At 44.3% G+C, this 25349-nt stretch overlaps 2 protein-coding genes across 4 annotated transcripts in view; both read left to right on the top strand.

The window, feature by feature from the left end:
• Nucleotides 1–169: 169 nt before the first annotated feature.
• sostdc1a (sclerostin domain containing 1a) lies at nt 170–15780 on the top strand. Its single transcript, XM_034174334.1, has 2 exons — nt 170–491; nt 14701–15780. Exons 1-2 carry the CDS (start codon nt 275–277, stop codon nt 15138–15140), a joined length of 657 nt encoding a protein of 218 aa, XP_034030225.1. The 5' UTR covers nt 170–274; the 3' UTR covers nt 15141–15780.
• A 3096-nt stretch (nt 15781–18876) lies between these two features.
• The window catches only part of crppa (CDP-L-ribitol pyrophosphorylase A), a 125154-nt gene continuing 118681 nt past the window's right edge, over nt 18877–25349 (top strand). For 2 of the 3 annotated variants that reach the window (XM_034174332.1, XM_034174331.1), the window contains exon 1: nt 18877–19195. In XM_034174332.1, the coding sequence (XP_034030223.1) occupies nt 18936–19195 (260 nt within the window). In that variant the 5' untranslated portion in view covers nt 18877–18935. The remainder of the gene's footprint in view (nt 19196–25349) is intronic. The other variant, XM_034174330.1, reaches the window with a different exon arrangement.

Raw genomic sequence — 25349 nt, 5'->3', positions numbered from 1 at the left:
ATGGTGATGACGATGATCACCATCATCTCTTCCAGCATCCAACATCAAAGTCACATCTCTCCAAAATAAATGCAGTGGGCGGGGTTTTCCACCGCGGTTGACCAATCACAGCTGGCGATCAGAGTCGCGCACCTGAGTAGCTGCCAAAGACAAGAGGCGGGGTCCGGTGATATAACTGAAGCCGGACGGTGGAGACCCGCACAGTTCAGTCAGCATCAGCCGTCTCCGCCCGGACCTCCACCTGGTGCGTCGTGCTCCCTGCGCTGGACCAGACATGCACCTGAGCGCGCACGAGTCGTGCCACGCCGTCTTCTTATTACTTTGCATTCTGTTGAAGAGCTCCCAGGCCTTCAAAAACGATGCCACAGAGCTCCTGTTCACGCGTGTGAGCGTACCGGTGAGGGAAGCTCCGAGCAACGCGTCCCTGAACCGCGCACGGAGCGGCGGCAGAGGCGCCGGCGCGGGAGGCGCCGCCGCGCACGACAGAGGAGGTGAGCGCGAGAGGAGGCTGTCTGTCTGTCATTAAACGAATCTCTCTCTCTCTCTCTCTCTCTCTCTCTCTCTCTCTCTCTCTCTCTCTCACACACGTGGAATAAGTCTACAGCCGCGCGCGTAGACTTATTCCGTGTGTGTGTGTGTGTGTGTGTGTGTGTGTGTGTGTGTGTGTGTGTGTGTGTGTGTGTGTGTGTGTGTGTGTGTTGGGTGGTCTGTGTTATTTTTAAGAATTTTTTGGGGTTTTCTGGGTCATCAAGAGATGAGATGATCTATTAGATATATTGGTCGAATTATTCTTTAATTGTTGAAATCCTGGCACTGCAACTTTCTGGTGCAATTTATGCCTCACATTTAAACTGCAATATCATATCATATTTCTTTCTACTCATAGTTAGAGGCGGGTGGATCGATCCTAATACCGATAATATCGAAACCAACGCTGGTATTGATATCGAATGATCCTCGTGTAAAAAGATTGATACTCAAGCTTTCTTTTCTCTCCCGCACGCACTGACTGCTGCGCACGCAGATTCATCAAAGTCTACTCTCTGTAAGAGCAGCGCTGCGCTGTGTCACACAACATGGAGCAGCGCGCCCTTGTATTATGGTTTGTCAGCCCTCTACCTCAGGAGATTTTGTTTTAAGTTGTGTTGAGTGATATTTTTTAAAACAAAAATGTTGATTGTGATTATAAAATCTTTTGTTGTGACGGACAATGTTTGGCGAACTTTTATCCTAGGTCTTTTGGATCCTTTGGATCTATGAAGCTTAAATTTGAAAAAAGTATTAGTATCGGTATCAGTATCGCCGATACTGGGCCTGTATTTACTTGGTATCGGATCAATACCAAAATTCCCGGTATCGCCCACCTCTACTCATAGTGTGCAGCAGGTCACATCCCTGTGTGCAATATCACTTAAATGTGTCATGTTTCAAAATTGTATCACCTCACCACGTTTACATGGAAATCAATAATCTGATTATTGGCCATATTCTAAATAAGGCTATATTCAGATTAAGCTGTTTAAAGAATATTTCTGTTTACATGATTTATGACTCATGGATAATGTATAATCTCCTCATAATTAGGGAGGGGTGTTATTTCAAAAATTTTTGAAATCTATACATTTTTGCATGGAATATGGAAATATACATGGAATAAACCATAACAGTATAATTTTTGGGTCATTTGGTTCCAAAAACCCATATGGACAGAGTGTTTGAAAATGTCAAGTAACGCGTGTGTCGTATATGTGCTGTTGATGTAGAAAACCACTCTGTTGCTTATAATTAGTTCATTGTGGCCATGTCATTCTTTACATGTGATGATTATACTCAACTGATGTTCCTGAAATAAAAACTACATAGATTTTGTTTGTTACAATTGATCGTACACTGTAAAACCTGATGAGTTAGTTGAACTCAAACCATGTAACCGATTATCTTAAACCATTTTTTATTAACTTAAATCAATTAATTTTATACAGTTGAATTGTTCACGTTACTCTTACTCAGTTATTTCTTGTAATTGACAAAAAAAAAAAACTAATTTAAGTTTATTAACTTAAATCAATTAATTTTCTACAGTTGAATTGTTCAAGTTACTCTTACTCAATAATTTCTTGCAATTGACCAAAAAACCTATTGATCGATATTTTTGGCGATTTTTGAACCTGATATCTTCACTGGCTCCGTCCATATGGGTTTTTGGAAGCAAATGACCCAAAATCTATCCTGCTATAGTTTATTCCGTGTATATTTCCATATTCCATGCAAACATTTATAGGTTTCCAAATTTTCTGAAATAACCCCCCCACTATAATGCCTTATTTGTTGCAAAAGTCTATTAAAACTCCAATAGGATGTCATAGTCTGACATACATTTCTACAGTGCATTCCAACATGTCTTCATTAGATTATCACTCTGATTGTGACTATTTGGGTTAAGATAATCAGAAAATTCTGTTTACATGGGAGTGTTTTTCTCTGAATAATCAAAGACAAATAACATTTAGGAAGATGATGTCAAAAATGCAAAACAATGCAGCAAAAGTCAGTACAAGTGTGCACACTCTTCAATGATCACTTGTACAGCCATCTTAAAAAATGGGTAAAAATTAATACATGTGAAGTACAGTTATAAATATTACCAAGTGTAAAATACGCTAATTTATAATACAGTCTTCATAATGACGGTAAACAAACAAAATAAAATGAATAAAACACACATAAGTACATAAAATGGCAAACCCCTGGATAATATACTTTTTTCCTATTCAAGTTAGATAGAGGGAAATGTAGGTACGGTGATTTTATTTGGAACAGGCTCATTTTAAAAACTTATAACTGATATACAAAGTAGACTAGTGAGGGAAGCTTCCAAGATACATGGTAACTCTCAAGTAGTGAAGTCAAGTAGCTGCATGTGATTGAGAAACTGGGAATAACTTGGATTTTATTATGTGCGCTAAGGACGTAATACAATCATCAGTGTTTGTCTGCATTTGTCTGTCTGTTAGTGGGATTATGTCAAAACTACTGCACGGATTTTGACAAAATTTTCAGCACAGATACATATTAGGTCATGGAAGACTCCATTATATTTTGTAGGTGATGTGGATTATGGATCAAGATTTCACTTTATATAGGCTTTGAATGATTACGCAAAAAGACTCCACTGCATTTTGAAGGTAATCCTGATTGGCGGACATCAGAAATTTTGGTTTGCTCTTGTTGGTCGCTGCACGTATGACAGCTTCATGGTCGAGCAGCACAAATAAGTTTTTTTTTTTCCCCCCACTTTTTTTGAAATCTCGGCACAGGTTTCCCTTGTGTGTTCTGACAATCTGCAGCTAAATTTTCTACATTCTTCTTAACCAAGTCCTTCTTTGTCATTCTCTCTTCAATCTATAACTGGCAAAGCAGCAGATAAAACTTGCTATATGCCATCAGTGGTGTCTTGAAAGCTTCCCTCATGATCGTGCTTTGTTTGCTTTCACTCTGTTTATCAAGTGAGCATTCTCTAAATGATATTACCATGCAGTACTACACACATGCTTTAATGTGTCATCCAGTTCTTACACTCAACTAAATGCTTACTTGGTTAAGTTCTTTGGTAAAAGGTCAGTTTATTGTTTGGTAACATTTATAGTTTAAGCTCCAAAGTTTCTCTTTTCACACCTTCTTATATGTTCATCTTTCCAAACATATAACAAAATGTGTGCAATCATTGAAACGTCATTTTAATGAGTTTATATGGCACCGATTTGCTGTTAGTTTTGTACACTTGAATCTTGGTTTACACATTTCAGAAAAAAGAAAATGTTTTGCTGAATTTGCAAACTCAGATAAAGCTGAATATAAATCAGAGTGCTCACTATCTTTTGACATTGTGGCTTCATGTCATAGCACTGATATGTGAGGGAGCTACCACCAAAGCTTAGGTTTTAGGTGCCTCACAATAAAAAAAAAAGGGGGGGGGGGGGGTATTGTGTTTTTCCTGTCACATTAATCACGTAAAGCCTCAGATTTGGTTTGAACCCACGGCTGGGAACAATTAACTCTTCAAACTTGTGAGTTTTGCAGAAAGACTAGGTTTACTTCACTGCTGTTATTGAATTTGTGCATCCTCCTGTTGATGAGGCCTGCTGCATGAATGGTGATTCCCAGCTGAGACTCGAGTGTAACACATACCTGTCTGGCTGTTAGCCAGTCAGGAATAAGAGGCTCCATCAGGCTGCAGGAGCCCGCTGGGTGTCAGCGCGGCTGAATGGAGGTGTTCCTCTGTGACACGAGCTCTCCTGGGGGTGGGTGAATAACGGAGCAGAGTCTCTCACCCCTCTTAATTCATCAAAACTGTCACAGGGAATGGGGGGTTGGGGGGGAAGTATTGTCACAAAGGTATATGGTTCTATATGAATGGACCTGAGCTTGGGTTACAGTGGTGTTGGGGAGACTTTGTACCCTGCGGCAAAACACTGCTGCTGGTCGTAGCTCCTGTATTGATATAATCCCCCTCCTCCTCCATTAAATTCCTGCACCACTGATATTTTTTCTTTATTGTATGATTTTTATCCGATTCCAAAATATGGCCATTGGGTATTGTGAAGACTCTATGTCCGTCCGTCTGTCTGTGCTCAGCACAAGTCCAATTCTATTACTACCAGGGTCTTCAAATTCACAGGGAGCCTTCTTTGAACACAGACCTTGGACAAGTTCAAAGATGTCTAACCTTGACCTATTTTAAGTGGTCAAAAGGTCACATTCTGTTTCCTATTTTTTACGCTCATGCGGCTGAGGGTATTTTAGCATTGCCTTATATTTTTCTTATTTGAAATCTAAAAGTCAAGATCTTTTTTGTTTGTTATGTTTGAAAGTGTAGGTACACGGACCCACAACCGGGGGCGCAAATGAACGGACAATGGAGGAGGTCAAATAACAACACTTTACTGTTGTGAATGGGCACAACAAATACAACAGATTACAACAATAGACAAAAGCCAATTTACAAAAGGTGTCGTGTGGGCAGGCTCGAAGATAGGAGACGTCCGTCCAAAGCAGAACCGGAACCACACGATTTCCTCCGCCACCAGACCCCGGGAATACTGGAGCCACCAAGTCCCGAACTCCCAGGTGGCCACTGCCTCCGCGTGTCGGACCTGGTACTGCTGGCGAGGAACAAAAAACAATTAAATGTGGGCGCGTTTGCACCCAGGACTCCGCACGGCAGGAAAACCACCTCCACCTCTCGCTGGAAAAGGAGTCAGCGCACAAAAGTCACAAAAGATCACTGTCAAACAGTCAGCTGAGTATGTTACCTTCCAGGTAGAACGATATCTCGGCAAAGAGGTGGAGACGTCGTCCTGCTGATGTACCCCTGCTGATCAGGTGAGTGGTAACAGCTGTTGCAGGTGATGCGTGACAGCTGTCACCCTGGCTGCTCCTGTGAGGCGGCTGCGCCCTCTGGTGCCTGGAGCCCACACTCCAGACAGGGCGCCCTCTGGTGGTGGGCCAGCAGTACCTCCTCTTCTGGCGGCCCACACAACAGGACCCCCCCCTCAACGGGCGCCTCCTGGCGCCCGACCAGGCTTGTCCGGGTGGCGGCGGTAGAAATCGTCCAGGAGGGCCGGGTCCAGGATGAAGCTCCTCTTCACCCAGGAGCGTTCTTCGGGACCGTATCCCTCCCAGTCCACCAAATACTGGAAGCCCCGGCCCATCCTACGGACGTCCAAGAGCCGGCGTACAGTCCAAGCCGGCTCGCCATCGATGATCCGGGCAGGAGGCGGCGCCGGACCCGGAGTACAGAGGGGTGAGGTGTGATGTGGTTTGATTCGGGACACATGAAACACAGGATGGATCCGCAGTGAGGTCGGAAGCTGAAGCCTCACTGCGGCTGGACTGATGACCCTGAGGATCTTGAAAGGGCCGATGTAACGGTCCTGTAGCTTGGGGGAGTCCACTCTGAGGGGAATGTCCTTTGTGGATAACCACACCTCCTGCCCTGGCCGATACGCAGGGGCCGGGGTCCGCCGACGGTCTGCATGGGCTTTAGCCCTCGTCCGGGCCTTCAGCAAAGCAGAACGGGCGGCACGCCACACCCGACGGCACTTCCGTAGGTGGGCCTGGACCGAGGGCACACCGACCTCTCCCTCAACCACCGGAAACAACGGCGGCTGATACCCCAGACACACCTCAAAAGGGGAGAGGCCGGTGGCTGAAGACACCTGGCTGTTATGGGCATACTCGATCCAGGCCAAATGGGTACTCCAGGCTGCCGGGTGCGCGGCAGTCACGCAGCGCAAGGCCTGTTCCACCTCCTGGTTTACCCGTTCTGCTTGCCCGTTGGTCTGAGGGTGGTACCCGGACGAGAGACTCACCGTGGCCCCCAGTTCCCGGCAGAAGCTCCTCCAGACTTGCGAGGAGAACTGGGGACCGCGATCGGAGACGATGTCTGTTGGAATCCCATGCAGCCGGACGACGTGGTGGACCAGGAGGTCCGCTGTCTCCTGGGCTGTTGGGAGCTTCGGGAGGGCCACGAAGTGGGCCGCCTTGGAGAATCGGTCCACTATCATGAGGATGGTGGTGTTACCCTGGGACGGCGGGAGGCCCGTGACAAAATCCAGGCCGATGTGGGACCAGGGGCGATGGGGCACAGGCAGCGGCTGGAGTAGTCCTGATGCCCTGCGATGGTCAGCCTTGCCCCTGGCGCAGGTGGTGCAGGCCTGGATATAATCCCGGACGTCGGCCTCTAGGGATGCCCACCAGAAGCGCTGCCGGACAACTGCCACGGTTCTTCGCACCCCTGGATGACAGGAGAGCTTGGAGCCGTGACAGAAGTCCAGGACTGCAGCCCTAGCTTCTGGTGGGACGTATAGTTTGTTCTTCGGCCCAGTTCCGGGGTCCAGGCTTCGTGCCACGGCCTCCCGGACGGTTCTCTCTACGTCCCAGGTGAGGGTGGCCATGATAGTGGACTCCGGGATGATGGATTCCGGTGGATCCGACAACTCCGCTTTGACTTCATCTTCATGTACCCGGGACAAGGCATCCGATCTCTGGTTTTTGGTCCCGGGACGGTAGGTGATCCGGAAGTCAAAACGGCCGAAGAACAGTGACCAGCGGGCTTGCCTGGGGTTCAGCCGCTTGGCGGTCCTGATATACTCCAGGTTCCGGTGGTCAGTGAAAACCGTGAATGGCACGGACGTTCCCTCCAACAGATGTCTCCACTCTTCAAGAGCCTCTTTCACTGCACGGAGTTCTCGATTGCCGACGTCATAGTCCCGTTCGGCCGGGGTCAACCTGCGGGAAAAATAGGCACACGGGTGAAGGACCTTATCGGTCCTCCCGCTCTGGGAAAGCACAGCTCCTATCCCTGAGTCTGAGGCATCCACTTCAACCACTAACGGGGGACTAGGATCAGGCTGCACCAGAACGGGTGCAGACGAGAAGCGTCGTTTCAACTCCTTGAACGCGGCATCGCAACGATCCGACCAGGTGAAGGGGACTTTTGGTGAGGTCAGGGCTGTCAGGGGGCTAACTACCTGACTGTAGCCCTTAATGAACCTCCTGTAGAAATTTGCAAAGCCGAGGAACTGTTGCAGCTTCCTACGGCTAGTGGGTTGGGGCCAGTCTCTCACCGCCGCAACCTTGGCCGGATCAGGAGCGACGGAGTTGGGGGAGATGATAAACCCCAGGAAGGACAAAGAAGTGTGGTGGAACTCGCACTTCTCGCCCTTCACAAACAGCCGGTTCTCCAACAACCGCTGCAGGACCTGACGTACATGTCGGACATGAGTCTCAGGATCCGGAGAAAAGATGAGTATATCGTCTAGATATACGAAGACGAATCGGTGCAGGAAATCCCGCAAGACATCATTAACCAAAGCTTGGAACGTCGCGGGGGCGTTTGTGAGGCCGAACGGCATGACCAGGTACTCAAAGTGACCTAAAGGGGTGTTAAATGCCGTCTTCCACTCGTCTCCCTTCCGGATCCGAACCAGGTGATACGCATTTCTAAGATCTAGCTTCGTGAATATTTGGGCTCCATGCAGGGGCGTGAACACTGAATCCAACAAGGGCAACGGGTATCGATTACGAACCGTGATGTCGTTCAGTCCCCTATAATCAATGCATGGACGAAGTCCGCTGTCTTTTTTACCCACAAAAAAGAAACCTGCACCCATCGGGGAGGTGGAATTCCGGATCAACCCGGCAGCTAAAGAGTCCCGGATGTAGTTCTCCATTGATTCGCGCTCAGGGCGTGAGAGGTTGTACAGCCTGCTGGACGGGAACTCAACGCCCGGAACCAAATCAATGGCACAATCGTACGGACGGTGGGGGGGAAGGGTGAGCGCCAGATCCTTACTGAACACATCCACAAGGTCATGGTACTCCACCGGCACCGTCCCTAGATTGGGCGGGACTCTGACCTCCTCCTTAGCCTGGGAACCGGGAGGAACCGAGGAACCTAAACATACCCGATGGCAGGTCTCGCTCCACTGAACCACTACCCCGGACGGCCAGTCGATCCGGGGATTGTGTTTTAACATCCAAGGGAAACCGAGAATCACACGGGAGGTGGCAGGAGTCACAAAAAACTCGATCTCCTCCCGGTGATTTCCTGACACCACCAGAGTTACTGGTGGTGTCTTATGTGTGATTAAAGGGAGTAGGGAGCCATCTAGTGCCCGCACCTGCACAGGCGAGGTAAGCGCCACCAGAGGGAGCCCTACCTCCCTGGCCCATCTGCTGTCTAACAGATTCCCTTCAGAGCCCGTGTCCACCAGTGCTGGGGCCTTCAGGGTTAAATCCTCATAAAGGATTGTAACTGGGAGTCGTGTGGCAATATGGGTATGTCCCACGTGAATGTTTTGACCCACCCCTAACCCAGTTTCTAGGGGCGGGCGTTGGTGTTTTAACCGCTCGGGGCAGTCCCTCACTTGATGCTCTATTGAGCCACAAACAAAGCACGCTCCGCGGGCCAGCCTCCTCTGTCTATCTGCTGCCCTAAATGTGGCCCTGCTCGTGTCCATAGCTTCGTCAGCAGGGGGAGCCGTCACCACACGGAGCGTAGAGGTCGTGGAGCGTGGGGAGGGCGGAACTCGGTCGGAACCGGAAGGGAGAGGGACGGCGCGTGCCCGGCCACGCCCTTCGTCTCGTTCCCGACGGCGTTCTTCTAGCCGATTGTCTAATCGTATGAGATCGATAAGCCCGTCTAAATCCCGCGGTTCGTCCTTGGCCACCAGGTGCTCCTTCAGGACCAACGACAGTCCATTTACGAAGGCGGCGCGGAGGGCAGTGTCATTCCAGCCGGACCTCGCAGCCGCGATGCGGAAGTCGACTGCATAAGCAGCTGCGCTCCGGCGCCCCTGTCTCATTGACAGCAGCACGGCTGAAGCGGTCTCTCCTCTATTAGGGTGATCGAACACAGTTCTGAACTCCCTCACAAACCCGTCATATGTCAGAAGGAGCTGTGAATTTTGCTCCCAGAGCGCTGTAGCCCAAGTGCGTGCCTCGCCGCGAAGCAGATTAATCACATAAGCTATCTTACTAGCATCAGTCGCGTACATGACGGGACGTTGTGCGAAGATGAGCGAACACTGCATAAGAAAGTCCGCGCATGTCTCCACACAACCCCCGTACGGCTCTGGTGGGCTTATGTATGCTTCAGGGGAAGGTGGGAGGGGTCGTTGAACGACCTGTGGAACGTCACTGTTGCGCACAGGATCGACAGGAGGGGGAGCCGCAGCAGCGCCCTGAGGGCGCGCCTCCACCTGCGCGGCGAGAGCCTCCACCCTGCGGTTAAGGAGGATGTTCTGCTCGGTCATCAGATCCATTCGAGCAGTAAAAGCGGTGAGGATTCGCTGCAACTCACCGACCATTCCTCCTGCAGACGCCTGTGCGCCCTGCTCTTCCATTGGCCGTTCAACAGCCGGTTGACGCCCCTCGGGGTCCATGACGTTGGCCGAGATATCCTGTTGGAAAAGTGTAGGTACACGGACCCACAACAGGGGGCGCAAATGAACGGACAATGGAGGAGGTCAAATAACAACACTTTACTGTTGTGAATGGGCACAACAAATACAACAGATTACAACAATAGACAAAAGCCAATTTACAAAAGGTGTCGTGTGGGCAGGCTCGAAGATAGGAGACGTCCGTCCAAAGCAGAACCAGAACCACACGATTTCCTCCGCCACCAGACCCCGGGAATACTGGAGCCACCAAGTCCCGAACTCCCAGGTGGCCACTGCCTCCGCGTGTCGGACCTGGTACTGCTGGCGAGGAACAAAAAACATTTAAATGTGGGCGCGTTTGCACCCAGGACTCCGCACGGCAGGAAAACCACCTCCACCTCTCGTTGGAAAAGGAGTCAGCTAAACAACGCACAAAAGTCACAAAAGATCACTGTCAAACAGTCAGCTGAGTATGTTACCTTCCAGGTAGAACGATATCTCGGCAAAGAGGTGGAGACGTCGTCCTGCTGATGTACCCCTGCTGATCAGGTGAGTGGTAACAGCTGTTGCAGGTGATGCGTGACAGCTGTCACCCTGGCTGCTCCTGTGAGGCGGCTGCGCCCTCTGGTGCCTGGAGCCCGCACTCCAGACAGGGCGCCCTCTGGTGGTGGGCCAGCAGTACCTCCTCTTCTGGCGGCCCACACAACATGTTATCCTTTAAGAGAAGCACAAACTTATCCAGAGGCTACATAAGAAGGGCAGAGGAGTAACTAAACTTGAGTTCTTTCGATATTGATGAAATGACAGTAACTTGTGATATTTGCTTCTGTTAACTCCAGTAGTGTAGAAGGTCAGCTGGGAGGAGTGCACACTCACCTTCATGGTGCTGTGTCCCTATGGGAATGATATTGTAATACCACATCGGTCTCCACCCTCATTTGTTTTTAACCCTCTATGGTTCAGGGGCATTTTTTAAAGGTGTTTGTTTGTTTGTGGGAACATCTACGACCAAACTGCTGAGGGACTTGGGAATCAAGGTCCCCAGCCAACACGCAGCCATCAAAACTGCATCAGAGGATGCAGAGAGAAGCAGCCAGTGGCTCTGGCTGAAGAGGAACAACCCCTGTTGGGCCCCCAAGTAACAAGCCAGGAGGTATGCAGCTTGACTCAGGGAACAGGACACCCCTGCCATGCATAATTCCATGAGATGTCTGCCACTTGACAACAAGGTGACTCTCGTGGCTCTCATGGCGCATGGGACACAAGCTCAGGTCTGATCAGCCTGTAGCTGGCTGCCACTGGTGAGAGTGTATAGTGTTTAAAGGCTGAAACACCCCATGAGCCAGAGGAGCACTATTGATGATGTGTCCCATAAATTCAACTTTCCCCCAATCTTCTCCAAGTCTGCCATTCACCGACAAGTCCACCAGTTATTTGTACGTGCTTGCACAAGGACATCAACATCTCATTCTGGGTTTTGAGATATATTTATTCATTTTACCATAACTTCAGAAATTTTCCTTTTAAGGAACTTGCATATTGTCGTATAATGCTCATGTATTGCATATCAAAATGTTCAAAACAATCTCAGCTTTTGGAATGTGTAGAAGATAAAATGTGCCTCTAAAGTTGAATACCTTGGGAAAGCACCTTATGGAGTTTCACTCAAATCTCGTTGCAATGTAAATTACAGTGACAATAAAGGCGATTCTAATTATGAATATCAAATGTGTTTTTTGAAATTCTTCAAATCTTTTGTGAATATACATTTTTATTCCTGTAGGTGAACTGTTTTGGTGGGAGTATTTAGATCATAAAAGTAGTGCAGTATATGAAAAAGATTTTAAAATGATGTGTAATTAAAAATTAGTATGTGCCTTGCTGTGCAGCAGCACCACCCACTGGGAACTACATGGGCGAGATCTCAAACATTCCCAAACAATACATTTGTAAAGTAATATCACTTACATGTCTCCCATCTGCTGCTCTTGAAAATAATTCCTTTTTGGATGAATAAAGTCTGTTAGTGATGAAAACCTTGGGAAAAATGCTACACTATACCTGGGCGGGGGGATCCCTCCACGTGTTTCTCCTTGATGTCTTTCTTTGTAAATCTAAATAAAAGTAAAGTGTTTTCAGGCTGACAGGACCATTTTTTCAGAGTTTGAGAGTTCAGTGGCATATTTCAGAGAGGATATCCCACTAACAGATGCTGCATGTAGCCTCTTGCAAGGCAGAGAGAGGAGACATACTCACGTGAACTTTTGCAGCCTCTAGCAATGGCTGTGAGTCAAAGATCATAGAGATGAGAGATGGATTCTACAGCTGAGAATTTATAGTTTCAGGAAATGGATGTATGAAGTCTCTGGTGGCATTTCATTACTGAAGTATATAGAAATATACTGAAAAGTACACAGATGTGCCAGTGCATCCAAGGACCTCAGAGGGTCAAACTGGGGTCTTTTTCTTTTTTTTTGTGATTAACAGGTTAAACATATCATTAATGGAGTTAGTCAGCGAGTCACAGTGTGTGCATAAGTATCTATGTAAACATTACTGCATGTACAGCCTCATGATGAAGTGGCATAGATAAAGATTTTCTTAAAACGAAGACCTGAAAGTTCAGGTACAATTTGCCTGAAGGTACATCTGAGTTGCAAGCCTAGATTTGGCGTTTTGGTTAAGAGAATTATTCTTTGTGCCACTCCACTATGAAGCTCAGCTTGGTGTTGCAAAAATTGCACTGAGTACAATTGGTAAATGGACTGCATTTATATAGCGCTTTTCCTTCTGCATCAGATGCTCAAAGCGCTTTACACACTAATGCTTCACATTCACCCCAAAGTGAGGGTGCTGCCATACAAGGCGCTCACTACACACCGGGAGCAACTAGGGGATTAAGGACCTTGCCCAAGGGCCCTTAGTGATTTTCCAGTCAGGCTGGGATTTGAACTGAGGATCCTCTGGTCTCAAGCCCAACGCTTAACCACTAGACCATTAGCCCCCTCGCCCACCCCAATTACAATTTCTCCAATCACAGCCACAGAAGCCGATAACGTCTTCTGGGTTGCCTGGGTGTCTTGGTGGCTTTCCTCACTCTTCTCCTTCTTGCATAGTCAGTTTTTGAGAACTGTCTACTCCATACAGATTTACCATAGAGTGCCATACTGTTTGTATTTATTCATAACTGATGTAAATAAAGTCCAAGACATATTCAGTGACTTGAAAAGTGGCTCTACTCTACTCTTTTCTGCTCTTCTATTTTACTCTTCCTTTTTAGATATTTAAATATACCTTAGTATACTAGCATAGTTCCACCTTAGAATTGGAATATAATATATAAGATATACCTTACTAAATTTTCATGTATCCATCCACTGACTTATCTGAAGAAAACTGATGATTTACACGTCTTATTACAAATGGGAATGTTACTTATGCAACCCATCATCTTGGCTTTTCTATTTTTTTTATTTCATTTATATCAAGTTGTAGAGATTTGCTTTGAGTTTGCTTTTAAGGAAGATAATTTTAGAAATTTCTATTTTGAGAAGCCTGATTTACTTTTTATATTTAAAATGGCATAAACAAATTCAAACGTGTGAAATACCAAAGAGCCGAATATGTTTTCAAGGCACTGTAACGCACGTTGAGTCTAAACCTAGCAGAATCTTAAACCACAATGATTTGAAATGTAGCTGAATATAAAGCTCACTGAATCGAAATTAGCTCAATTCTAAAGCGCATTGAATTCGAAACCAGATGAACATAAAGGACACTAAATCTAAAACTAGCTGAAAACAAAGCTAGCTGAACATAAAAACAATACCCAGCTTTTAATCAACTAATGGGGTATAAGACAAAGGTGGAAAACTCTGGCTTCATGTAAAAGTCCAACCACATATTTGTTCCATCCACCCACTAAAACAGCTGATTCTAATTAGTTCAACTCTTCCGTTTAGGGTCTGCTCCTTTCTCTGCCCCTCACCAAGGCAGCATTTGTACATCTAGAGTTGGTCTCTGGGTAGCCCGACAACTGGCCCGGCTATGAATTGGGCCGATACTGGCCTACATTTTGTAGTGAGATTTCCCACTCCCAAACGACGAATAGGAGAGCAGCGCTTGCGCCACATCAACGTGAGGCTGACGCATGGGCTGACGTCAGCGTCTCGGCTGCCAACCAATCACAGGCTAGGAGAGAGAGGTCAGTATCTGGCCCAATTCAGGGCCGGTTGTCGGGGTAGTGTCAAGGCACCAGATTGTGGCTGCCCACTACTCCTCGTGGTTGGATTCATGCCTAAACGTTATATGTGCACAGGCAGAAACAAAATATGGTAGGACTCTCATTGAAGCCATAATTTTCCACTCTGGTGTAAGAGCATGTGCTAATTTCAGTTTCTCATAAATTTTAATGCAGCAGCAGTAGTTAGCACTGTCACCTCATTCTGGATTCCATCTCAAAGTTGCAGGTTTTCCACATCTATGGTGTTTTTCTGAAGGAATTCCAGGTTCTTCTCACAGTCCAAACACATGCAAGTTAGGATAATGAGACCAGAGTGTACCCAACCTTTTTAAAGTTGCATGCTGGGATAGACCCCAACCACCTCAATAAACTCAACAGGATAAGCAAAAGAAAATTCATGATTTCCTAAAAACTTACCCATCTTCATCCAATCAAAATGTTTACATTTATAGACTCAACTGTTTAATTTCACAAAATCCTAATCTGTTTTTTTTTTTTTTCGCCCAATAGAACGAAGTCAAATCGGATGCAGAGAGCTGAGGTCCACTAAGTACATCTCTGATGGCCACTGCACCAGCATTAACCCCATCAAGGAGCTAGTGTGCGCTGGCGAGTGTCTCCCAGCTCATATGCTTCAAAACTGGATTGGCAGCGGCCATGGCAGGAAGTTCTGGAGTCGTCGGAGCAGCAATCAGGATTGGCGTTGTGTTAACGACAAGACACGCACCCAGCGTATCCAACTGCAGTGCCAGGATGGCAGCACGCGAACGTACAAAATCACTGTGGTCACATCGTGTAAATGTAAGAGGTACTCGAGGCAACACAACGAGTCCGGAAACAAGTTTGGAGAGCAGGCTGTGTCACCTCCACAAGTCCACCACAAGTCCAGCAAGAAGAGGAGGCTGGGAAAAAACCGACTGAGTGAGAATTGGCATGAGACTGAATCTTGAAGACCGACAAGCATGTTGACTCTTTGAAACCCACAAGAGCTCTCTCTCAGTGATGTTGAAACGCAACAACTAGAGTTTATAGTTGTGGATGTTTATCTTGCGATGTGACTGGGACTTGATTCATGAAGCTTGTTCCTCACCATGATGGAAACCTCCAAATGGCAAGCTAAGAACTTTTCTTGACTTTATATTCCATGTCATTCAAGAAAATGGAGGGTGCAGCTTTCTTGAACCCAGAGTCAGTTTACATTGACCCAAACGTAGCATGTGTATGGGTTTTAGTACTCGTTTTATAAGCGGACAGATGTTTCAGTAACCAGTGCCAGCAAACATCTGTAAATATCCTGTGTCAATACTTGTACATATGTCAGATTCTTACTTGCTTTGAAGTATGGCCATGTGTAAAAAGAAACAAATATTTTTGACATGTAAACTATGATGTAATATATTTGTGTCAACATGTAGCTAAGGTTTGCATTGCTTTGTCACAACTCCATGTTATAGCAGTGTCATATGAAATAAATATCCATTTCATCACATTTATTGTTGTCATTGGGAGATTTTCAAAATAAGAAATGATTTTGAATTGAATTTATGATTTATTTTCAAAGTGCCATTCTTAAAACAATAAATACTGTAATGACCCATTTAATTTAATGCATTTTCTAAAGCAAGAACATTAAAAACAAAACATTTTTTCTTAACAATAATTTAGATATTAAAATTTATTCAACCCTTTTGAAACACAATTAAGCAGTGTAATGAAATAAATATGTAATTAAAAAAGCAAATATGAGCTATCATCCAATTAAAAGGAAGTGCACTTTTCTATTGAACTGACCAAAATAACAATAATATTAACTTATTTTTGCTTCTGAAAACTGATAATGATAATCAATATCAAGATGAGTACAAAAAATTCAGATAACCATATCATGTAGGAATTTGGAGAAACATTAAATGTATTGAACTTAATTGCATCAAAGCACAACATTTAATTGCATACTAATGCTGACACTTTGTGTTAGTTCAGCGGCATCAACTAAATCCCATTAAGAACATGTGGTTCAGCGTGTATCTAAACAGCATCTGTAAATATGGACAGCTTTTACAGCCTGTCTGTCAGCATGTATCCTGCTTGAGTATGCCCAAGCATCCCTCAAACAATATTTGCATTTTAACTTACACTAAGTACATGTGCATGCGTGCTTGGACTGAGCAAAACTGCTTGGTTTGTGGGTAATATGTTAGGAAATATGATGAGAAATAAGAAACATGTTTTTATTTAAACTCCAAAGAGGATTTTTGTAGTCAGCAGCCCAAAATCCACCCAAAATTAGAAGCAAAACCTTCCCAGTGGAATGTTTTGAGAATCCATTTACTTTTTTCCACTTGAAGGAAATTCAATAAAGTCATTTTTTTTTAAATATAGTGCCAAATCAGATGCCATTTCAAAGCACTATACATGAGTAAGGTCTTGATTTTACCCACTCCATGAGCAAGTACATGAACAAAAGTGAGGAAGAAACCTCAGGCAGACCAGACTCAGTGGGGTGGCCATCTACTATAGCCTTTATATCAAGACACAACAGAAGACACAATACAATATTGACAGAACATGAATTATAACAGTAAATTTGCTCAATTCAATTTATTTCACTTCAATTTATTTCATTTATATAGTGCCAAATCACAACAAAGTTGCCTCAAGGCACTTCACACAAGTAAGGTCTAACCTTACCAGCCCCCAGACCAAGCACACAGGTGACAGTGGTAAGGAAAACTCCCTCTGATATTTTGAGGAAGAAACCTCAAGTAGACCAGACTCAAAGGGGTGACCCTCTGCTTGGGCCATGCTACCGACACAACTGACAATATGAATATACAGGAAATTTTGGGAGTCCATGCTGGTGCACAGGATGGGAGGCCTGCAGAAGAAGACACCCACTCCCATCTCTGGATGGAGCTGCACCTCGGAAAATGAAATATAGCTCATTGTAAATGGACTGCTTTTGTAGAACGCTTTTCCACCAGGAACAGAAGCTCAAAGCACTTTACAATGATGCCTCACATCCACACACTGATGTCAGGGTGCTACCATGCAAGGCGCTGACTACACACGGGGAGAAACTAGAGGGTTAACGACCATGCCCAAGGGCCCTTAGCGATTTTCCAGTCTGGCTGGGTTTTGAACTGAGGATCCTCTGGTCTGAAGCACAGCGCTTAACCACTACCATCACCTCCCTGTCTCACCAGTTATCTCACCATTGTGCATAATGGTGAGATAACTGAATTTGCAACAACAATGTAGATCACAGTCCCAGACAACATAATGTCTGTGCGTATGGGTCTGAGTCATTCAGACTGGAGACATGCAGAATTTCACTCCACACTCCCAGTGGTCCTCACAACGCTGTTTGACCCATCGAAGTGGCCTTCTCAGCTCTAAAGATTATTTGGATGATAGCGATGGTTTAGGCATGACATTGGGTAGAAGCTATTTTTGACACAAAGTGTCAGAGTTGACAAAACTACTATGAAAAACTGGGAGAGGTATTGCAGGGGCAGTCCAGGCTTGTTAAAATTGGCCAATATTAAAAATTCACATTTAGACAAGTAACTCACATTTTAGACCTTTTTTTCTGATACAAAACAACAGTGAGCCACCTGCCACCAATGTTAGATGCCACTGAATATCAGGTATAGGTTTAAAATGATGCACACAAGGAAATGCTTTTGGTCTCAACTGGTAACCAACCATTTAGACCTGCAGTCAGATCTTATTTCCTAGCTGTAACTATGTATCTGTTACAGCCAGGTGTTACATTGGTGCCCGCTTGAGGCTGTCGTGCTCAGCAAAAAGCCACGTGTGTGTTGGGTGATACCTGAGAAAATGCACCACAGCTGTAGTGTCACTCTATACAGTATGTGCCAGAATAATCAAATTCAAATCTTTTTTTTTTTTTTTTTTTTTTTTTGGAGCTCAGTATTTGTTGTGTACATGAATGTATTCTTCTGCGTGAATGTTAGCATTTGTTTTTTTGAAAATGGAAAAGTAAAGTTTTGGAAAAAATGGTAAACCTGTCATAATTTGATATTTTCCATACATTCTTCTTGAGGGGAAATATAGATCCTTATTACTTATATTAAATACAGATAGGAAGCAAGGAAGTAACATTTACTGGCTGATATTCTGAAAGGAAGGTGGGCATTTTGACATCTTATTTTCCAATTTCAGAATCCCAACTCTCGCCTCAAAGATGGTGATGATTTGCAATACTAACCATACTTTTACTTGTCTTATGGAGTTTGGTAAATGTATATCCAAGGATGGATGAAACAAGGTTCAATTTTTTTTTTCAAACACACTTTTACAGTACTTTAATTCAAGCTAAATTTATGAAATATAAACAGTTAATTACAACTGTAATTTATAGATTAAATGAAAGTTTTCAATGAGGAGGGATGCAGGGTATATTGAGAGAATGATGTAGAGGATGGCGTTGGCTGGTGTGACAGAGGAAGATGTGAAGGGGTGAGACAGAGACCTAACAAACAGCCAAAAGAAGAAGATGAAAGTTTGAAAAGAAGATTCTTCCATTGTTTTGCTTTTTTTTTTTTTTGGACACTTATTTTTTGCGGCTTTTATTTTGAAAATACTGAATAGTCTTCAAACAATTTCGTCTGACTTGACCACAGTGATTACCCAATCCTTGTTCCCGCTGAACACAGACCACGCCCATTTTGGGACAGGGCACCGCTTACAATAAAAAGAACGTATAGGGTTGACCTGCGATGACCCTTATCCACCAGCTGATGGAAGGCAACAACACAAACAGCGATGATCCGCACAGGGCCGTTCATCCGGGGCTTTTCCTAACCCAAGAAGCCGAAATGGAAGACCACAAGCCCGGTCACTGCGCCGTGGACTTTCCGGTGTCTGCGGTTCTTCCTGCCGGCGGCAGCGGAGAGAGAGTCGGACTGCAGACCCCAAAACAGTTCTGCACGTTATTGGGCAGACCGCTAATAAGCTACACTATCCAGGCTTTTGAGAGGTAGGCTGACGGTGTAAGAGGAAAATGTGGGTAAAATATCCAGGGAACAGACAGAGGTGTCCCACACACTGCAGACTGCTGCTGGCTGAGTTTGTTTTGAAATTCTGCTATATTAAGAGTTTTTCTACACACAAGCTGCAGAGGAAAATATTACACGTATGTGTTCATTTCACTCAATATGACATTACATAAAAAATTGTATCAAGATATCTAGCAGGTACAGAATACACACACATACACACATATAAAATATACAGTGAGGCAAGTAAGTATATAAGTATTTGATCTACTGTCGATTTTGCAAGTTTTCCCACCTACAAAGAATGGAGAGGTCTGTAATTTTTATCGTAGTTACACTTCAACTGTGAGACAGAATCTTAAAAAAAAAAAAAAAAAAAATCACAAAATCACATTGTGTGATTTTTAAATAATTAATTAGCAGGGGTGGTGGCCAAGTGGTTAATGTGCTTGGTTTCAGTTCAGAAGGTTCCGGGTTCATATCCCACCCCTGCCACATTTCTCCATGTAATGTGGAGTTGCGTCAGGAAGGGCATCCGGCGTAAAACTTGTGCCAATTCAACATGCAGATCCACCTTGGATTTGCTGTGGCGACCCCAAGTGCAAACAAGGGAGCAGCCGAGGGAATATATATATATTTTTTTAATTAGCATTTTATTGCATGAAATAAGTATTTGATACAATAGAAAAACAGACCTTAATATTTGGTACAGAAACCTTTGTTTGCAATTACAGAGGTCAGATGTTTCATGTAGTTCTTGACCAAGTTTGCACACTGCAGCAGATCTTTTCCATTGAGTTCAGGTCTGGAGTCTGGCTCGGCCACTCCAGGACCTTGAAATGCTTCTTACGGAGCCCCTCCTTAGGTGCCCTGGCTGTGTGTTTGGGGTCATTGTCATGCTGGAAGACTCAGCCAGGACCCATCTTCAGTGCTCCTACTGAGGGAACGAGGTTGTTTGCCAAAATCTTGTGATACATGACCCCATCCCTCCTCCCTTCAATAAGGTGCACTCATCCTGTCCCCATTTGCAGAAAAGCACCCACAAAAATGACATCGCCACACCCAGGCTTCACGGTTGGAACTGTGTTCTTGAGCTTGTTGTCATCCTTCAAACACGGCGAGTAGAGTAGATACCAAAAAGCTCTATTTTGGTTTCATCTGATCACATGACCATCTCCCATGACCTTCTTCCAATTAAATAATTGTAGATCCATGACTCGTTTGACATTTTCTCTTCTTTCTTTCTTAATAAATTGAATAGTTTTGAGCGTGCTGAATGCTTGGTCTCCGTAGTAAAGGTCAAACAAGGTCAATGTCCATCAAATTCTATGACATATGACATATGGCATATGTTACCCTCTAAGTTGATACCTAAGCATAACAGATGACACAAACTATTCCTTTTTACAACCCAATAATTTGCATCGCTTTTTTATTTACTTTTTTTTTTTTTTTTAACCAAATTGGAGCAACTATACCTTTTACTCCTGTACAAACTGAAATTTAGCTTTATCACCACTTTTTGCTGTTATTACCCTAGTCCATAACATTCAGCCATAGATAGCAGGGCTTGACATAAACCAATTTGCCCCACTGGCCCACAGGGCCAGTAGAATTTAGAAGTTAGTGGCCCACAGTGTATGAACACTGGCCCATTGTTTTGTGCGCGAGAGTTCATGATATTCCACCTTGAAATCCTGCAAATAAAACTGCCTATATAATATAAACCAATCCAGAAAAACATAAAATAGTCTATGGACCATGAAAAGAGAGTTGGCTAACTCACAGTCAGAAATGTAAAATACAGATGTAGGTCCATATCAAAACTAAAAAGTATGCCTTGTCTGGATTGGAGTTATAGATCTAAAAACTGGAAAAAAAATATGCTTGCCTCCTTTGCTAATGTTGTCACCATGGGGTTTCCACAAAGGCAAGCTGGTTAGACTTTTAAACTAGCTTCAAAACAGCCAGGGTCTACCAGGACCAGGCATATACACTCAACAAAAATATAAACGCAACGCTTTTGGTTTTGCTCCCATTTTGTATGAGATGAACTCAAAGATATAAAACTTTTTCCACATACACAATATCATTATTTCCCTCAAATATTGTTCACAAACCAGTCTAAATCTGTGATAGTGAGCACTTCTCCTTTGCTGAGATAATCCATCCCACCTCACAGGTGTGCCATACCAAGATGCTGATTAGACACCATGATTAGTGCACAGGTGTGCCTTAGACTGTCCACAATAAAAGGCCACTCTGAAAGGTGCAGTTTTGTTTTATTGGGGAGGGGGGATACCAGTCAGTATCTGTTGTGACCACCATTTGCCTCATGCAGTGCAACACATCTCCTTCACATTGTCAACTGTGGCCTGTGGAATGTTGGTCCACTCCTCTTCAATGGCTGTGCAAAGTTGCTGCATATTGGCAGGAACTGGTACACGCTGTCATATACGCCGGTCCAGAGCATCCCAAACATGCTCAATGGGTGACATGTCCAGTGAGTATGCCGGCCATGCAAGAACTGGGACATTTTCAGCTTCCAAGAATTGTGTACAGATCCTTGGAACATGGGGCCATGCATTATCCTGCTGCAACATGAGGTGATGTTCTTGGATGTATGGCACAACAGTGGGCCTCAGGATCTCGTCAAGGTATCTCTGTGCATTCAAAATGCCACCAATAAAATGCACCTGTCCATAACAGATGCCTGCCCATACCATAACCCCACTGCCACCATGGCCCACTCGATCCACAACATTGACATCAGAAAACCGCTCACCCACACGACGCCACACATGCTGTCTGCCATCTGCCCTGGACAGTGTGAACCGGGATTCATCCATGAAGAGAACACCTCTCCAATGTGCCAAACGCCAGCGAATGTGAGCATTTGCCCACTCAAGTCGGTTACGACGACGAACTGGAGTCAGGTCAAGACCCCGATGAGGATGATGAGCATGCAGATGAGCTTCCCTGAGACAGTTTCTGACAGTTTGTGCAGAAATTCTTTGGTTATGCAAACCGATTGTTTTAGCAGCTGTCCGAGTGGCTGGTCTCAGACGATCTTGGATGTGAACATGCTGGATGTGGAGGTCCTGGGCTGGTGTGGTTACACGTGGTCTGCGGTTGTGAGGCTGGTTGGATGTACTGCCAAATTCTCTGAAACGCCTTTGGAGACGGCTTATGGTAGAGAAATGAACATTCAATACACGAGCAACAGCTCTGGTTGACATTCCTGCTGTCAGCATGCCAACTGCACGCTCCCTCAAATCTTGCAACATCTGTGGCATTGTGCTGTGTGATAAAACTGCACCTTTCAGAGTGGCCTTTTATTGTGGGCAGTCTAAGGCACACCTGTGCACTAATCATGGTGTCTAATCAGCATTTTGATATGGCACACCTGTGAGGTGGGATGTATTATCTCAGCAAAGGAGAAGTGCTCACTATCACAGATTTAGACTGGTTTGTGAACAATATTTGAGGGAAATGGAGATATTGTGTATGTGGAAAAAGTTTTAGATCTTTGAGTTCATCTCATACAAAATGGGAGCAAAACCAAATGTGTTGCGTTTATATTTTTGTTGAGTGTACTTTACTTGTCAGCATACGACGGATAGGCCCTGCAGATTTGGCAGAAAACCTCATTCTTCTCTTGGTCAAATAGCAATAAACAAACAAAATCTGTAGTTTTTGTCAAAAGTATTTCCTTTCAGACATTATTGGCATGAATTCTTTCCATACCTCTGAGCTGAACTCTTGCAGCTGGCTGTGCTTCACGTCAGCATCAGTTTAATTCATAAAGAATGCAGGACGTCTCATTTTTGGAAGAAAAAACGTTTTAGTCAATTGTAGTTTATTTTCTGTATTACAGCGGTTGGAAAGAGGTCTGATTTTATTTAAAGCGGCAATTCGTTTTGAAGTTATTAATTCTGACCGGACTTTTTCTCGGCAGAGAGCCGCACAGCATTTGGGGCTGTGCCAACGGAACGGAGGACGATTCTTGTTTCTTGACTGCCACAAGACAAGATCCCACTTAGTGACTTTAATCTGCACAAAGTGACTCACAGTCACGATTGACATATTTTAATGGCTTTGAGAGGAGTTAAGAAGCGGACTTGCCACTTCTGAAGAGTTATTATTACTATTATTGCTAGGGATGTCCCGATCACGTTTTTTGGCTCCGATCCGATTCCGAGTCATCTGATTTTGAGTATCTGCCGATACCGAGTCCCGATCCGATACTTTAAAAAACTGAATGAATGAACAATGAACAAATGCTAAATATATAATATTTCCATTTTAATCACCTTATTTTATTATTTATCACTTAAACAGTGCACTTCTCCTTGAGGTAGCTTGAACAATCAAGTAATATCTACCAGACTTAAAAAATGTACAAATTTCCATGTTATTTTATTTGTCTAAAAATAAATGTCCAAGGTTCCTTATGTTAAACAAGAAATTATCTAATATGAAATAACAGGTGGTTTTAATTTACAGATGAAAGGTTTCTAAAGAACTATTTACTGATTTAGCTATTTTAATTACAAGTTTTCTAAACTTTTTTTTTAAACAGTAATCAGAAATTTTGAGGTAACAAACAACAACAACAAAAAACATTTCCAAGGATTTTTCTTCAGAAAACTGCTCTGTAAATGAGCAGTTACACATTTCTGTTTCTGCACAGATCTGTTTTGTACAGATCAGTGGTTTCTGCCACTAGCCTTCTATGTTTTGGCCCGGCGCATTGTTCCTATTGGACAGCGCGAAGCTATGTCACAGCTCAGAGCATCGAAAGTTGGATTGGGTTGAACTTATGTTTTTTCTTTTGTTCAGTTAAAAAAAAGATTGGGTTGAACCATGGAGCTGTATATGAGAACTCATATACAGCTCTCCATGGGTTGAACTTTGACCGTGTCAGCCTGCCGACAATCGGCAATGCGCGCTCTCGTCAGAAGCGTCGCTTTAGCTCAGCTTTTGATGCGACGCTTCTGATGCCTCTAAAAAGCAACGCGTTTCATTAAAAATAATGCTTTTTAGACCGATTCTTGACGCCTCTGATGCTTCCGACACGTTCAATGTGAAAGGCCTGTTAATCTGCAATAATGAGCTTGAAATAGCGCTGATCAAAATAATGAGGATAAAATCTATAGCGGATTCCTGATCAGGATGCAATGTCCGATTTCGATCAAGTCTGAAACCACGTGATCAGGCCTGATTTCCGATCACGTGATCGGATCGGGACATCCCTAAGTATTGCTGTTGTTGCTATTATTATTATTAATATATAAATTAAAAAATAAAATTTTTTAATACATTTGAGTCTTATGACAACAAGCGCTGAGCCATTAATTATTATACAGAAAACAAATGCACACAAATGTGCTGAAATGCCAATAGCTAATGCTAACTTTAACATTGAAAAAGCTATAGACATGCTAACGTGTTAGCATCGGTCCCATTTTTAAGTTATAAAATACATCTGTCAACTGTTTCAGAAGACCATAACACAAAGGTCTCAAACCAGTTCCAGAAAGGGCCGAGAGGGTGCAGGTTTTCTGTGCAACCACCCACTCCAGCAGGTGATTTGAGCAGATGAAATCAGTTAATCAGTGAAATCACCTGCTGGAGTGGGTGGTTGCACAGAAAGCCTGCACCGTCTTGGCCCTTTCTGGAACCGGTTGAGACCTCTGCCATAACAGGTTGGTTTAACATAAAAGGGTATATATTACTCACAGGCATATGCTGTTTAGGGTTTTAGCTGGGAAAAATTAAGATAAAGTCCAATGACCCAGCGGATCGAACCATTGCTTCATTGGTTCACGCTTCAAAGTGCAGTCGCTCTGCAGAGGCGGTTGATTACAGACCTGCTGCAGGGTTTGCATTCAATGAAGAAAAATGATCAATTTCCCGACAAAGACCCTCAAAAAGAACGGCCACTCTGAAGGACCGATAAGGGAATCGTTAAGCAAAAAGTCTATTGCTATTGGTGGATCGATTCATTTCTTAACGATACCCAACCCGAGATGCGAGATGTGGTCCATGGTGCGAGACCAAAACAAACAAAGAAGAATAAGAAGAAGACCAAAACAAACATGGTGGACTCGGTGAAGTTTGATGACACGGAGA

Source organism: Thalassophryne amazonica, chromosome 7, assembly GCF_902500255.1.
Source record: "Thalassophryne amazonica chromosome 7, fThaAma1.1, whole genome shotgun sequence".
In the NCBI taxonomy this organism is placed as follows: Eukaryota; Metazoa; Chordata; class Actinopteri; order Batrachoidiformes; family Batrachoididae; genus Thalassophryne; species Thalassophryne amazonica.
The sequence above is the reverse complement of the archived record's forward strand: the minus strand, read 5'-3'. Positions and strand labels throughout refer to the sequence as shown.